Source organism: Megalops cyprinoides, chromosome 9 (genome assembly GCF_013368585.1).
Source record: "Megalops cyprinoides isolate fMegCyp1 chromosome 9, fMegCyp1.pri, whole genome shotgun sequence".
Taxonomy (NCBI): Eukaryota; Metazoa; Chordata; class Actinopteri; order Elopiformes; family Megalopidae; genus Megalops; species Megalops cyprinoides.
This window is the reverse complement of record NC_050591.1, coordinates 25,072,479-25,087,574: the sequence shown is the minus strand read 5'-3', so window position 1 is coordinate 25,087,574 and position 15,096 is coordinate 25,072,479. Positions and strand designations below refer to the sequence as shown.

Below are 15,096 nucleotides of genomic sequence, written 5' to 3'. Positions count from 1 at the left end.
TTATGAACTGTTTTTATTTATTCAGGAGTTGTTTCCACCTGGTGAAGTAGTGTATGCAGTTCTTTTTCAGTTTGATTGTTATTGTCTGCTGATGATGAAAAAGTCTGTTTTATAGAATGACAACCTGTGACATTGTCCATAACAATAGGAAGTGTCTTGTTTTTGGATTTATTTTTTTCCTCTCTATTTTACATTTATGTTGGTTATGTTGTGTACCTGTGCGTACCTGTTGTGCACTTGTGACTGAAGTCTATGGATGACGCAGAATTCATCTGTTCATGTGTGAATGTTAGCTGCATCTCCAGAGGTTTCCAGAAAAACCTTCCTTTGCCTTATTATCTTCAAGAATAACGTCACACGATGTTTTCAGCCCGTTGCAGTCTGCTCTGCCCTCTGTCTCTCTGAAAGTTTCGGAAGGTTCACCGGCTGACCCCTGTTCTCCCCCTTTCAGATCGACGCCTTGAGTAAAAGAAGTAAAGAAGCAGAGGCTGCCTTCTTGAACGTCTACAAGAGATTAATCGATGTTCCAGGTGAGCGTGTGCCGTGTTCTCGTGTCTTGGCTGCGAGGGTTCACGTTACCACGCTCCGGCCAGCACGTCACTCTCTCACTCATAAGCACGGTCTTTCATACTCCAGAGGCCTGCGGGCCCTGCTGTTTCACACACAGTGAATTCTTAATTATTTCTCCCGAAGTCTTCAGTTTACAGATTACATCTGCCCGTGGCAGAACTTTAGAGACAGGTAGGTCAGGTGGTGGTAGGCTGAAAGGGGTGAGGGAAGCTGGGACCGGGGCTGTTAAATCAGTGAACAGGTAGCTGCTGGCTGAGCAGGAGAAGGCTGGGAGTAATGGGCGCTCTCCAAGCGGTCCCAGCACAGATTTCCAACCGTTTTCCCCCAACACGGCAGGAAGAGGGCAGACAGCGAGTCCATTTAAAGCAGTCCTGCCTGGGGAAGCACTTAGTGCTTCAGAAAATTACTGCTGCTGTGGTGTGGAGGCCCTGGGCCGCTCAGACTCCTCGCACTCAAAGAGGGGGAAATCCTGTGAATCTGCAGCACAGCCCTGACTGCAGAGACTGAGCTCACGCACAGAGACTCTCCAAAGTCACTTTCCTCTCCTCACTGTAGGCGTGCCTGTGTGTGTGTGTCTATATGTGTATAAATATATGCGTGTATATATGTATGGGTGTGTTTGTGTGTGTGTGTGTGTGTATTAGCGCTGTCAACGTTAACGCGTTAACGCTCTTTCGCGATTAATCGCGAAACTTTAACGCACTAATGTTTTAACGCAAATTAATCGTATTATCAAGTTTGACCGCAACTTCCTTCCGTAATTCCAGCGCGGATATTTACCTGGCTGAATTACTGAACGGCCCAGCACCCGCTCTCCCCTCGAACCGGCACCCGCTCTCCCCTCGGCCCGGCACCCGCTCTCCCCTCGGCCCGGCACCCGCCCTCCCCTCGGCCCGGCACCCGCTCTCCCCTCGGCCTGGCACCCGCTCTCCCCTCGAACCGGCACCCGCCCTCCCCTCGGCCCGGCACCCGCCCTCCCCTCGGCCCGGCACCCGCTGCCTCAGACATGTCTGCGAGCGCGCGCCTGCCGTCACCGTGCTGCTCTTTCCGCAGCGGCAGGGCCCTGCACTCCTCCACGAAGCTGCCGTTATTGCCGAGGCTGCTGCGCGCTGTGTAACTCCCTGTCGTATACGTTCTGACATCTAATATTTTTTGTGCAGAGCTTAGCCTTTTTTCGTCATCCTGACAAACTGCACGAGCTAGTACCGTTATCTGAAGGGACAGGCTTGTCAGGGCGACCAGAGGAAGCGAATTAGGGTGACACAATCCCTTTCAGCGCGGCGGCGTGCAGTCAGACGAGCGCGACGCCGTCACGCGTCCCCCCTGCACCTCCTTGCGTGTAGTTTTGAGGTGTCCCTACAGAAGTGTCCTACACTAAGCTTAATGCAGTCTGAGAACAGGCGCATTCAAACGGCAGTTCAGGATGGAAACACACTGACGAGTCCATCGAAAGGCCTCACTGTGTTTAGACGTACCGTCAGTCATTACACGCAGAGAATGACGCAATGTCAGGTCCACTCCTGCAGAATAAACAAACTCTGCTTTCTGCTGCAGCTCAGCAGCTGAAGTTTATATATTTATACCGTGAGGGAGGAAGTTTTGTGGGGGAGCCTGGACTGTTTCACCGCGGTGAAAGGAGAGGCGGGGTGTCAGGTCTGTGCCTTGAAGTCTTTTCCACAAACGCGCGGCTGCGTTCAGTGCCGTGAGTCAGTCACCTGAAGACATGAAAGCGGTGTGAAATTACTGAGTACCTTTCCAAATCCTGCTCCTGTGAGCAGCCGAGGCGTCTAACAGCATGTGACGCGCTGAAGGTAGGAGATCTCACAGCGGGGGGCCAAGTGCCTCTTCATCTCCCCCTCACTCACATTCTCTGTGCCTCTGCTGCCACTTCCTCAGGCTCCCTGCTATCCTTTTTACCCCTCCTCTTTCTCTGTCTTTCTCTCTCTCTCTCCCCTGTCTTGATCTGATGTGATATCTTCTGTCTCTCTAATCCACCTCTCCCCATTCCCTCCTTTAGCTCTCTGATCCCATTCTCCTTCCTGCCCCCCTCTCATGTTCCCACTCTTTCATTCTCAGTCCCCTCTTTTCCCCATTTCCTTCTCATTTCCTCCTCTCTCTCTCTCTCTCTCTCTCTCTCACTCTTTCTGTCCCCACCCTCCCCCATTTCCTCCTCTTGTGCTCCCTCTCTCTGATCCTCCTTTCCCTCATTTCCTCCTCCCTCCCTCCCTCCCTCTCTCTCTCTCTTGCTCTCTCTCTCTCTCTCTCTCTCTCTCTCTCTCTCTCTCTGAATGTCCCCACTCCCCCCTGCACACCCATCTGTCTCTCTCTTTCCCTCTCCCGCTCCCTCTTCCTGGCGGGGCTCTAGGGGCTAATGGAATCGTATGATTACATAATTAACCCAGCTGTCTCATTAAAGAAAATCAACTGGAATTGGGGCATAATTAGTCATGCAGCAATTAGCATGCTGATGATGAGTGCTGATGAAGGGGGCTGTGCGGGGACCACCATGGGGGCTGTGGAAGGCCCCTCTCCCCGAGACCGCCGCACCGCCAGCCTGGCCGGGACCCACGGCGCAGCGGGCCAGAGCCGCAGCAGCCAGGGGAAGGGGGGAAGGGGGGAAGGGACCGTTCAGGAGGACTGGGGCGTCAGGATCACAGTTTACCCCGGTCCAATCGGGACACAGAGCGGATGAGCCGAGGGCATAATTAGGCCCACAAAGTCTGGACCGGACCCAGCGCCGCTCGCTGTCACCAGGCCGGCCACAGAGTTATTTATCAGATCCCACTATGACTAACGCGCGATTTATTACGCGTCTTATCTTTTGAAAACAGCCCGGATTGCGTGGTGAGAAAGAGTGCGGAGCCGTGGCGGAGAGGAACCGCGGGGTTGCCTGGAACGCGGGGAGTGCGGCGCTGGTGTGGCAGCCGTGAAATGAAACCATTGTTCCCGCCGCGGCATGTCCCCCCAGCAACGGCTTCTTTTCCAGTGACTTCACCGCTCGCTCTCCCGCCGCCGCCGAGTTAGAAGCCGTCGTCACCGTGGAATTATTCTTCCCAGGCTTTGCCGCCGCATGACAGATGCTTCTAGAACCTTTTCCTTTGAGGTTGAAATTGAAGCACTGCGGAGGTTATACTGGATATAAAGCCCTGGCGCCATTTTATCGTCACTCTCCGCCTCGGCTTTGCAGTGCACTCTGGGAAGTGTGTGCTCGGGATCGGCGCGCTGGCGGTGTGTCCGCTCTGGTTCGACGCTCGTCCCTCCCACGGCGTGGTCACGTGACCCGGTTTGTTTTGGACGAGCGGCTGTCTCCGCTTAGTCACGTGATGCTGAGGAGCAAGTCTGCAGCGAGCACAAGAGCACCTCGTACCCTGAATGGTGGCATCTGCGGAGACGGGTTATCGAGAGCTATCGGCGTGTGCCATCACGTGGTGAATGGATCGTAGGTCACTGACTGGAGCAGTGAAGCTACCTCAGTTTTACAGCCTGAGTTGTGCCCCCCCCCCCCCCATGTGATCCATAGAGGCAGGGGGTGCACCCAAGCAGAGTCGGGATGATTTTGGCAAAGGCTGCTGACCTAGAAAGTAAATCTCCTTTCAGGTTACCTGTCAAATCTAGTTTGAGTGCCTGTTTTCTGGTAATCCACCAGTTTGTTTCATTAGTTTTCCCTGAATTTTTGGTGGAAGGGAAATGTGAGATGAGACTAAAGCACAGCTGTGTTCTAAGCACTGAATTTGGCTGATTTCGTGCTCCCCAACATAAAAACATAAACTTCTAAAAAGAGCTGTGTTGCTACGTGTGGGATATGGGAAGGCACTTTAGTGTCATCCAGTGCTCCTCCCAGCATGCCTTTCTGTGGCACTAAAGGTTGTCAGCTACGCCCCAGAACTGTCCTCATTCTGATATCCCAGCATGCTTCAGTGATGGCGCCGGTAGGGTGGATGCAGCGGAGTCTTTGTCCCATAGAAAAATTAGAGACATCCCATAGAGACATTGTTGATTCCCCAGAAACTTTTATATACAGTAGTTTTTCTCCTCAACTATCTGTTTTGTCTGTCCCTCTCCATCTCCACATGCTTGTGCTGAGAGGGCATTGAGGGTAGGGGCGTTGTGGAATTCGCAGCAGAACTGATATGCCAGTCGTTATCAGAGTTGTTGTGCAATTACTTGCTCACTTACAAGCAGCAGTAAACAGAATGGCTGCAAGCGCTTCGGCTCTTAGACACAGCTCCTGTCTCCCCTCTCCCTGTCTCCTGTCTCCCTTTCCTTCTCTGTTTTCCTCTCCCCTTCTCCTGCTACCTTCCCTCCTTCTCTGTCTCCTGCCCTCTTTCTGTCTTCCTCTCCCTCCTCAGCTCCTGCAGGGTTGAGCTGGCCGTGCCACCCTGATAGGGTAGGAGACTCAGGCACAGACTTTTAAACTTCGTACTTCTGTGCCCTTTCAAGCCTGTGTCATAGCAGCATTGCCCATGCCCGTCAGAAGACGAATGCATTATTTCCAAGGGCAGTTTCTCTTTGTAAGTTAAATAAGTCTGTAATCAAACACCCGAAGGATCCAATGTCCAGGTGCCACCACAAATGACAAGGCCCTTTTCAGTACCCTAACTCTCTGTAGGACTGTCCCTTTGCCACTGTGATATTTCAGCCTGCCTGTGTTTGGCTGTGTTCCGGTCCTCGCATGCGTTTCCCCATCGCGCTCTCAGTGTGTGCTGCGCTGTGCTGTGTTGCAGACCCCGTGCCGGCCCTGGACCTGGCCCAGCAGCTGCAGCTGAAGGTGCAGAGGATGCACGACATCGAGACCGAGAACCAGAAGCTCCGGGAGACGCTGGAGGAGTACAACAAGGAGTTCGCCGAGGTCAAGAACCAGGGTGAGAGAAGCCGCTCTTCCCCATCGCCGCTCTGAGAGAGAGCGGCCCTTTCCACAGCCAGAACACCAGGCCATCAACCTCTTCGGCCTGTAGAAATACACTAGTCCGCTTCCAAAACCATGTCTCCATTGAACCGCCCTAGCTTTGAACAGACGTCAAAAACTCAAGCCGGCAGGATTTCTTCTTCATAAACTTGCGAGCAATAGTGCAAGTTGTTCATAAATGAACGCGTTAGTGAGGCTTACCAGATGAGATAGGCGGGTTGTTGGCCGTCCCGGAAGACCTGAGTTCTATAGATGCTCCAGGCTCAGTGGTGCCGGACCCGTGGCTGAAGTGCAGCTCTCCACATTGGGCTCTGCATTTAGGCAGCACTCCCAGATCAGCCGGGTCACTGGAAACCAGGCTGAAGACTGTCTGTCTTTTCCCTGACTGAGGTAGGAGGAGGGGGGGCTTGGAGGGGGATTGGGGGGGCAGTCTTTGGAATTCCCTTCCTGCTGAGAGCTAATTGAAGCAGCTCAGGAGCAGCAGTATTATATTTTGGCATTGATTTTTCTTTTTCTCCTCTCCCTTTTCCCTGTACCCCCTCCTGCTGGCTGGACTATAGTTATCTCAGCCCCCCCCCTTTCCCCCCACCAAAGATTCTCCACTCATTTTTCCCAGCTGAGGCCATTGATCCTCTGCAACCTAAATGTTTAAAGTTCAGTTTAACAGTTAAGGGGTAAAAGGTCTCCAAAGGGACTCGTTCCCATTGATTATGTGTCAGGGTAGAAATGCTGGAGTTTAAATCACAGAGAAGAGGGGGAAAAAAAGGAGCGAGGGAGGGAGAGAGGAGCGAGGGGAAATGGAGAGCTCTCAATCACCAGCGATGAACAGCAGCGCTGTCACGACCGCGCCCTGTCATTCTCCCTCTGTGTCACGCAAACACAGGCCTCAGGCACGCACATACACACACAAACACACACACACACACACACACCCACAGTCTTCCTCACCCCCTCGTAAGCACCAGCTCTCCCCCTTGCTTTACTCCGTTTACCTGTCTTTGAATTCAGCAGTATCTTGCATGCCAGCGTAACTACTGTCACTGAAGCCATTTCCCTGAGTGAACATATAAAGATGAAGAGAGGTGGGGGGGAAACGGCCCCAGTGGAACCGCAGAGGAACAGATGAAGCCTAAAGCTGCTACCTGGCTCGCTGAGTTTCTGTGTTTTCTTCTGATGCCTGATCAGGCTGCAGTCTCTGCTTAGGTCGTGTGCACAGACCAGGGCCTTTGTCGCAATATTAGGTTTGACTTTTCATAGCTTTAACAACCAATGAAGTGAAATAAAAGAAAATTTTCCCTTCTTGAGCTCGGTGATAGATGAGGAAATTTATGTACTGGAGAAGCAGGCAGTGGTTCATTGGGCTTAGTATGGAAATACAAGAGACATCAGACAGGGTTTTAGTGTCTGTCAGTAGTGGGAAGCAGGAACAGTAGGCTCCTGTATTTCTTAATCACCCCAGTTGAATATGACCTGTGATTCCATTTGAACAAACTCAAAATGTAGTTTCTGTAAAGTAAAATCTGGTACATTTTTCTTGCTTTTGTGTGATATTGATTGCTGCTCTGGATAAGGGCATCTGCAGAGTGGCTCAGGGTAATTTATTATTATCATTATTATTGTCACATAGCTGACACCTTTATCTGGGGTCATGTATAATTCATGAGGCACTAAGAATGCAATAAGAATGTACTAAATGCTGTTAAACCAACCTGCTCTCCTCTCTCCCGGGGCAGAGGTCACAATCAAAGCACTTAAGGAGAAGATCCGGGAGTACGAGCAGTCCCTGAAGAACCAGGCGGAGAACCTGGCCCAGGAGAAGGAGCAGCAGCTTCACAACGACTATGCAGAGAAGGAGAGGTGAGAGAGAGCGCCCCCTGCAGGCTCGGCCTGCTCCTTGCTCTGATCCAATCAGCCGGGGTGAGGCAGTGGTAATGGGCAGTTTCCTCGTGGCAATATGAAAAGGCGTGTGGTAAGTGCTCATCCCAGGATCTGAGAACCTGTTAACCCTGCTGTTCCACAGCAGGTGCCAGGTATTCTAATGGTCGGCCGGCGCCTGACGCATCGTATCCTGTACTATTCCGATCCCGTGCTTTTTCCCTCAACTTTGTAGAGGTGCATCGTCAGTTGTTAAACTGCAGTGTGGGTGATGTGTCGACTGGCAGGTGCTTGGTTTGTGCCCTCAGTCAGGCACACGCCTGGGGCCCCAGAGGGCAGGGTCCCCCCAGAGGACAGGGTCCCCCCGGAGGGCAGGGTCCCCCCAAAGGGCAGGGTCCCCCCAAAGGGCAGGGTCCCCCCAGAGGGCAGGGTCCCCCCAAAGGGCAGGGTCCCCCCAAAGGGCAGGGTCCCCCCAAAGGGCAGGGTCCCCCCAAAGGGCAGGGTCCCCCCAAAGGGCAGGGTCCCCCCAGAGGGCAGGGTCCCCCCAAAGGGCAGGGTCCCCCCAAAGGGCAGGGTCCCCCCAGAGGGCAAGTCCCCCTCGGTCAAAGCCTGCCTGTAGTCTTCCAGTGGAGGTGTAACTTTTGTTTTTCACAGTACGATTTGGTTACATATCCAGGTAGAAGATGAAAGCAAAGGAATCTGCCAACCCGCTGTTTTCAAAGGAAGAGGAGGGAAATGAAAATCGAAAACTGTATAACATGTAGATGTAAATGTGAGCTGTCTGCACATAATGAAATGTAAGGGGCATCACTCAATGTAAGAGGAGAAGCCTGGCAAGACTGTCTAAAACCTGCCTTTTATGCAGTGGAAATATCGGGCGTATTAAAGTGTATGTCGTGGTTACACAAGTGCTTATGCAGAGAAATTGAGCCAGGGTTTTTTTTTTTTTCCGGCCCAAACCGCTAAGCCTCAGTAATACCTTTAATTCTTTGATGTTTGTTTACATATTGGACAGAATACCTCTGGCATGATAAAACGCCCGAGCCCTGATCATGTGTGTGGTCCCCATGAGCTTGGCTGTTGTAAAGTAATATGTCTGGAAGAGATTCCATTTAGCTGATAACACATTATTTTATAACCAGTCGGATTCATGTAACGCTGAGTGTCCCTTTTCTGCTCACCCAGAATACAGCTTCCTGCGCAGACCGGCCCTCTCGTGTGTGGAACAGATGTGGCGTTGTAATCGATACAACATAATTGACTTATATTTGGCCTGTTGTATATGTTCTCCTTTTTAAAGCCCATTATGAAACGCAAGCAGTTCCCAACCCAGCACCCCCCCCCCCCCAAGAACGTCCCTGTCAGTGCTTTTCCACTGTGTGTCTATCCGTTTGGCTCTGCGGCAGATGAGATTCTCCCCTGGTGATCTCAGTGTGTGGGAGATTTCCTCTCTCTCCATCAATCATGAATGACTCAGTCCGTGAGCTGCCTGAAAGACTGCTGTAAACTCCCACCTCTGTGATAGCCTTTTCTGTGTGTGTGTGTGTGTGTGTGTGTGTGTGTGTGTGTGATAGAGAGAGACAGACAGACAGAAACAGAAAAAGAGAGAGGTGGGTTACATCAGGGTTTCCCGACTGCAGGTTTGGTTTGGCAGAAGCTGCTGAGACTGGCGGCTTATTCTGATGGTCTGTGCTGGGACAGGCGGTGTAAAGCTCTGTCGATCGCCAAGGGTCGGCAGCCTCTCACAGCACCCTGCCTTCCAACAGTTCACATTGCCACAGACCACGTCCACCATGCACTCCCTTTTCAAAAGAGCTAATAATAAGGGCTGATACGGTCCAAAATTCACAGTACACGAGTGAATAGATCGGTATACCTGAAGGCTTCACCGCAGAGCAGAAGAAACAGTTTGAAGTAGCTTGTCATGGTACACAGATTGTTTACTTTGGATATTTTCCCCCTAGCACAGCTTGCTCAGTCTTTCCTCGGCTTCACTTTTCAAATACCTCCCACAAATGGGCAGCACATTGTGCAGATACAGGGCTATTTGTTGTTGTTGTTGGGAGTAGAAAAGCTGCATTAGTCACAGGACTAAACCTTGATGGAAACACAATACACCAAGACAGCCGCTTCCTGTTTTGTTGAATATTTGATAGTTTGTGTCCAGGTGCCTTGCATGTACAGTGCAGCAGTGTGTATGTATTATTTAGGCCTTTCCCAGCAGTTTCTTTATTTAGCTGGGAGGTTCAGGATGGCACCTCTAAATCCAGCAGATACTCTTGTTTCGATGAGAGAACATTTGAGACTGACCGCCTTTGAACCTCACCCTTGAAGGTTTGGCTATATTCACGAAAAAAATGAAGTCTCTCTTGCATCAATGAGGACAATACAGTCACAGGTTCAATGGACAAGCATTTTATCCAAAAAGGCGACTAGATTACCTTTACATTTTAGAGCTAAAATTAGGTTCCATAGAACATCAGCTGTTTTAACACCTTAGATACAGTATCAGGACTAGGTTCTCATACCGAGACAAAATTTGGAAAATACTATTCTTTCATGGACATAATCATATAGGTAAGGTGGAAATTACAAATGACCATTTAGAGCAATCCTAAATCCTTCAATACACAGAAGGGGTACAGTGTAATGTGGGGTAATGCTCAGTCTGTGTCAGCTGTTTCCTTTAAGTGTCCAAGATGCTGCGCCCTAGGTTATTGACCCCGACTGTTTTTTTTTTTTTTTTTCCTCAGAAAGCTGCAGGAGACCCAGGAGTCAATGATCTCCAAGCTGGAGGAGGCAGACCACAAGGCCCAGTCCCTACAGACAGGTACCCATCTTTTACAGTATGCTGTTATTGCTGTAACATTTTTACATTACATGACAGTACCCTATTCACTACTTTTCAATACACTATAGTATATTACTGTAGGACTCTTACTACAGTATGGTGACCTTCCACTACGCTGCAGTGAACTATAGAACAATATAGGACCCTTACAATACCCTGTTTCTGCTAGCTGATGTTGGCAGGCTGTAACATGTCCCCTCCAACACATGGTTAATGCGTGCCAGTGACCGACAAGACAAAACATGCTTGGATGTTATCCATCTACAGTGCACAGGATTTAAAAAAAAAATCTATTACACAAATCTGTGTGTACAAAAAGGAAAAAAAAAAAAAACAGTAAGCATTGGTGTATGTTACAGGACAAGTAATTCAGCCACGCAACCTATGCATCTAATGCGATGCTCTGACTGAAGAGAGCTTAGCTTAGATAGCATGTAGTGCTCTGTGAACGAGTCCTTCCTACTGCACAGCCTTGGCTCAGTTTGGATTCCATCACTCTAATCCCACTCTCGTCGACTCCTGTTTGAAAAGCGGCTGTTTGTTTTTCAGCACTTGAAACTACTCAGGCAGAGCTTTTCGATCTGAAGACCAAGTATGACGAAGAGTCCACAGCAAAGTAAGTCGTCCCCCCCCCACGCACACACCTCCCTGCCTCATCCACCTCTCAGGCAGGCTTTTCCTGGTCTCTCTCCAGTGTGAGATCTTTGATGTTTACAAATGCACCAGGATCAGGAAGTCTTGGGTTCCTTGTTGAGGAGAATTTTACATCTCATACTACAGTAGCACTGAAGACGCTGTCACTTGGTTTATCTGAAGTGGGATTCTTGGAGGCCTTGCTCTAATAGCTGAGGGTTTAGCTTTGCCTTACTCTGCCAAAAAAACAGAGCCAAATGACGACATCCAAAAATACACATCAGTGATGCCCAGTAAACTTGGAAATCAGCTCTGTAATCCCTGACCCCACCCCATTTTCCATAATTACTCAATAGAAAAGCCTTTCTTTTCTCCTCCCGCTGCCTCTCTCTGTGGGTGGTATTTGCGCAGTGAATGATGTCTGCGGTTAATCGTGTTTGGCAGATCTGAGAGTGGCAGCTTTGGTGTGTGATGTACAGTTTGGTGTGTGTGTGTGTGTGGGGGCGGGGGCGGTCTGAGCCGCTCAGGTGAGCGTCGGCGGGGTCTCGCGCCCGCCGTGAGAGCCGCAGCGGCTCGGCGCTCGGAACCTGCGTGTGGGGGGGCCCTAACAGCCCTCCCTGCCCTCCCTGCGGTTTGCACGAGGGGTGTAATTTCCATGTCGAGCCGTTGCGCAGGAATGCCATCTATTGCACAGCCCGCGCCCCAGGGCTATTTCAGTGCTCACCACCCAACGTTTGGAAGCTGCTTAATTACAGCTGCGGTAACCCAATGAAAGGGGCCCTTGCCAGGCTTGCCTGCAGGCCTTTGAAGCACAAAAGCGCCGTGTCATCGCCTCACTATGGCTGTGCAACCCCCCCCCCCCCCCCTCACCCCACAACCACCATAAAGCCATGCCACCTCTCTGCTGCCAGTGTCCCTCTAATGGCCTGTAAAGCTTGGCCACCCCAGCCCTGTCACACACAGTCTGGCTCAGTTTGGCCCATTTGCAGGCTCACCCGTGACAGCTTGTGAATATTTCCTACTATCCGGGATGTCCCAGGTCGCATGTTCCGTTTGCACTGCCTACATGCTGCCTTTGCCTGGCACTTGCTAGCAGGGCTCACCCCGTCGTGAACACACGAGGGAGGCACGTTACACGATCACTCATCACAGTGACAGAAGTTAAGCCTCACTTTGGATATGGAACTTTCTATTTTTTTTTTGGTCTTGGGTCTGTCTGATCATTGGTCCTATCAGACGGTTATTTTGAAATCTGATGCACTGCGAATCAGGCTCACAGGGCAGCTGCACCGCGGCACGTAGAAGAAGCGCACGAAAGCTTTTGAAATTAGCGACGTTTTTTTTTTTTTACGCACGCTATATTTTGTTTTGTGTCAGAACTTTTAGTTGGTGATCAAACACGCCAGCGCAAATAGAGATGAAGAGCTGTTGGTCCACATGGATCGCTCTGCTCGTCTCTCCCTGATGGGATGTCTGATGCATCCTCTTTGTGTTCGTGCCGTACGTGTCTCGCATACCAAGGACGGCTCAGCGTGCTCGTGACTGTTTAATCTGTGTCCTCTCTCTGACACACCTGTCAGATTAAACGAGAGAGAAGGGCCGTCCTTACAGGCCTTTGTCTCGTTCAGGACCACTTGTTCCACTGTTAGTACAGGAGCCTAATTCAGCCGCTGCGGCGCTCTGTGCAATAGACCTCGGCTACAACAAGCGTACGCTGCGCTCATTAGCATAACACGAAGATGTTGAGTCGCTGGCAGACAATATGCCATTCTTACAACCAGGATAAACACATGTCCTTTCTGCTCTTTGTTTGGACCATCCGGGTTCGTCCTGCAAGGAGCAAACTTAAAAATAAAATGCATTTAGCGGTCGCTCTTATCCAGAGCGACCTCCGGCACAACAGAATATACGTGTATCCATGCAAGCTAAATGAACGTAAGTGTCAGAACTTCTGTACGTTGACAGCGTTTGACTTTGTGGGATGTCCAGTCACACTGCATTCTGATGTAATAATAGTATTAACAATAATCTGATAATCCTCACAGAATGACGCCTGCGTGTTCCCTCGCCTTGCAGGCAGCCTTATCCAGACTGACGTGGCAAAGCTTGAGTTTTGAGATTGCAGTACGGCGCTGCTCGAGCCTGACTGCCCATCATACAGTAATTCAGGAAAGGGCCTTGCTGGCCCATGTGGCTGCGTTTGTCCTTCAGTCTGTCTGTTTGACAGCTGTTTGTCCCTCAGTCTGTCTGACCACTGCTGCATGAGCACCATGGCGGTGTGGTCTGTCGCCTTGCTGCGCAGTGGGACACACCCTCTCAATGTGTCTGATGACTAGAGCGTGGAGCTGGAAGCTGGTCAGAACACCCCGTGCAGTGAGAGATACCAGGGAGATGTCTTACGCAGTGCAGATGTGAGGGTGTGTACCTCAGTGAACACACTGATAGAAACCTTAGAACACACTGATAGAGATATTACATTACATTATGGCCATTCATCAGACGCTCTTATCCAGAGCAACTTACATAGTTTACTTTTTTAAGGTGTTATCCATTTATACAGCTGGATATTTTACTGAGGCAACTCTGGGTTAAGTACCAGGCCTAAGGGTACAACAGCAGTGCCCCAGCGGGGAATCAAACCAGCAGCCTTTTGGTTACAGTCCCTGCTCCTTACCACTATGCTATACTGTTGAGACAAAGACATTTACATAACAGTAGCAAACAGTTCAAGTGGGTTTACAGCCCTAGTCCCAGAGAGGTTGTGTTTTTTCTTCCTTCCTGCCAAACCCCCTAAATGTGGTATTTGGTCAGCTGGTATGTTAAATCAATCCAAGAGGCTTGAGTTAGTTAGTTGATGATGATTGATATAAACTTAGGAAATCCGCTCGATTGCCGCATTCCTATACTGAGTGGCCCCACCCCAGGGTATACCACACGTCTCTCCCGTTTTGTTACCGGTAATTTGCCTAAATTAAGACCACACAGTTTGCATGGAAGGCTTTCCTCTTTGTGCTCCGCTCACCACACTCAATAGCCTCTTCCTCTTGGATTAGTCACGAACAATTCCAGAAAAATGTGCTCGACCCCACTGCATTCAGAGGGACAGCGGTATGAAATCATACTTAATTGAGTCTTTTCATCCTTCGTAGGAAAGGAAACGAATGTAAATGAAAAGCGGATTTTGAAACAGAACCCAGGGACTTTCCTCAGCGCTCCACGTGCTTGCGCTCCAGTATGTCTGTGTTGTTCTGCACAGAGGCCTTGTTTACAGAAGCTGCTGTTCCCTCTTTCAGCGGTTTCACTCATAATGATTGTTTGCTGAGCGGGTTTGCGTGTGTCAGGCCAGTTTATCAGATGGCAGCTCTCCGGGTTTGTTCAGACAGCAGTATAGCGCTGCCCCAGTCTGTCTCACACTGTTCTATACATGGGGTCAGTGCAGTGGTGTCAGAGCATCAGGGCCACTCAATTTGACACCCCTACATCACACAGCAGCCATTGTAATGAGTCCACACTGTGCCAAGATGTAAAGGAAAATGTGGGCTTAATCTAACAAACTGAGTTTTTTTTATTGCAGCCACATTGTTTTTCATTAAAGAACAAGCAGTGCATGATTGTACAGACTGTGAAACCCACTCGTACCTACAGGAATGAACAGTACGTTGTGTCTCTTAAGGACACCATATTGTAAACTGCAAAGCACACGTGAGTGACTTGTACTCACAGAATTGTGCAGCTGTGCTGTGCTGTGCTGTGCTGTGCAGTGGGTGGCACAGGGTACGCGTGTCATAAAGCAGGTGGGAGAGCACTCCCGCCCAGAGGTGATGAATCTTCTCTAACAGGGAGAGCCAGGTGTGTGTGTCTCCGTGTGTGTGCATGTGCGCACGCCTCTGTGTGCTTGCGTTTATTGTGAATGTTTAAAACTCAGCCCATATGTCAATCTCTGTACCACACCCTTGGTGCTGTCATTGTGCAAACAGGGGGGTGTTGATTTTGATTGATGGCTGTGCCACAGAGACTGCCTCCAATACCATAAAGACTCTATCCCCTTTTCTCCACTGACCCCACACACTCCTGCTGACAGTGCGAAGGGCTGCTAATGGAAGACTGAACACATACAGACACGCTCGTTACAGCTCCTCGGGCTTATCATAGGCCGCGGCCACATTTGAGGAAGCCACCCTGTTGAAGTTGGAGTGGGCTTTCACTGAACCTGATTTGAGCAGCCGGTTTAAAGCGCCTCAGACAAACGGCGCTCTGTTTG

The 15,096-nt window shown here is 50.3% G+C and overlaps 1 protein-coding gene across 3 annotated transcripts in view; it reads left to right on the top strand.

The window, feature by feature from the left end:
- LOC118783237 (protein CASP-like) overlaps window positions 1-15,096 on the top strand; it is a 148,624-nt gene that overhangs the window by 72,263 nt on the left and 61,265 nt on the right. For all 3 annotated transcript variants that reach the window (XM_036536998.1, XM_036536999.1, XM_036536997.1), the window contains exons 4-8: window positions 452-530; window positions 5,295-5,432; window positions 7,210-7,333; window positions 10,105-10,181; window positions 10,752-10,818. In XM_036536998.1, the coding sequence (XP_036392891.1) occupies window positions 452-530; window positions 5,295-5,432; window positions 7,210-7,333; window positions 10,105-10,181; window positions 10,752-10,818 (485 nt within the window). The remainder of the gene's footprint in view (window positions 1-451; window positions 531-5,294; window positions 5,433-7,209; window positions 7,334-10,104; window positions 10,182-10,751; window positions 10,819-15,096) is intronic.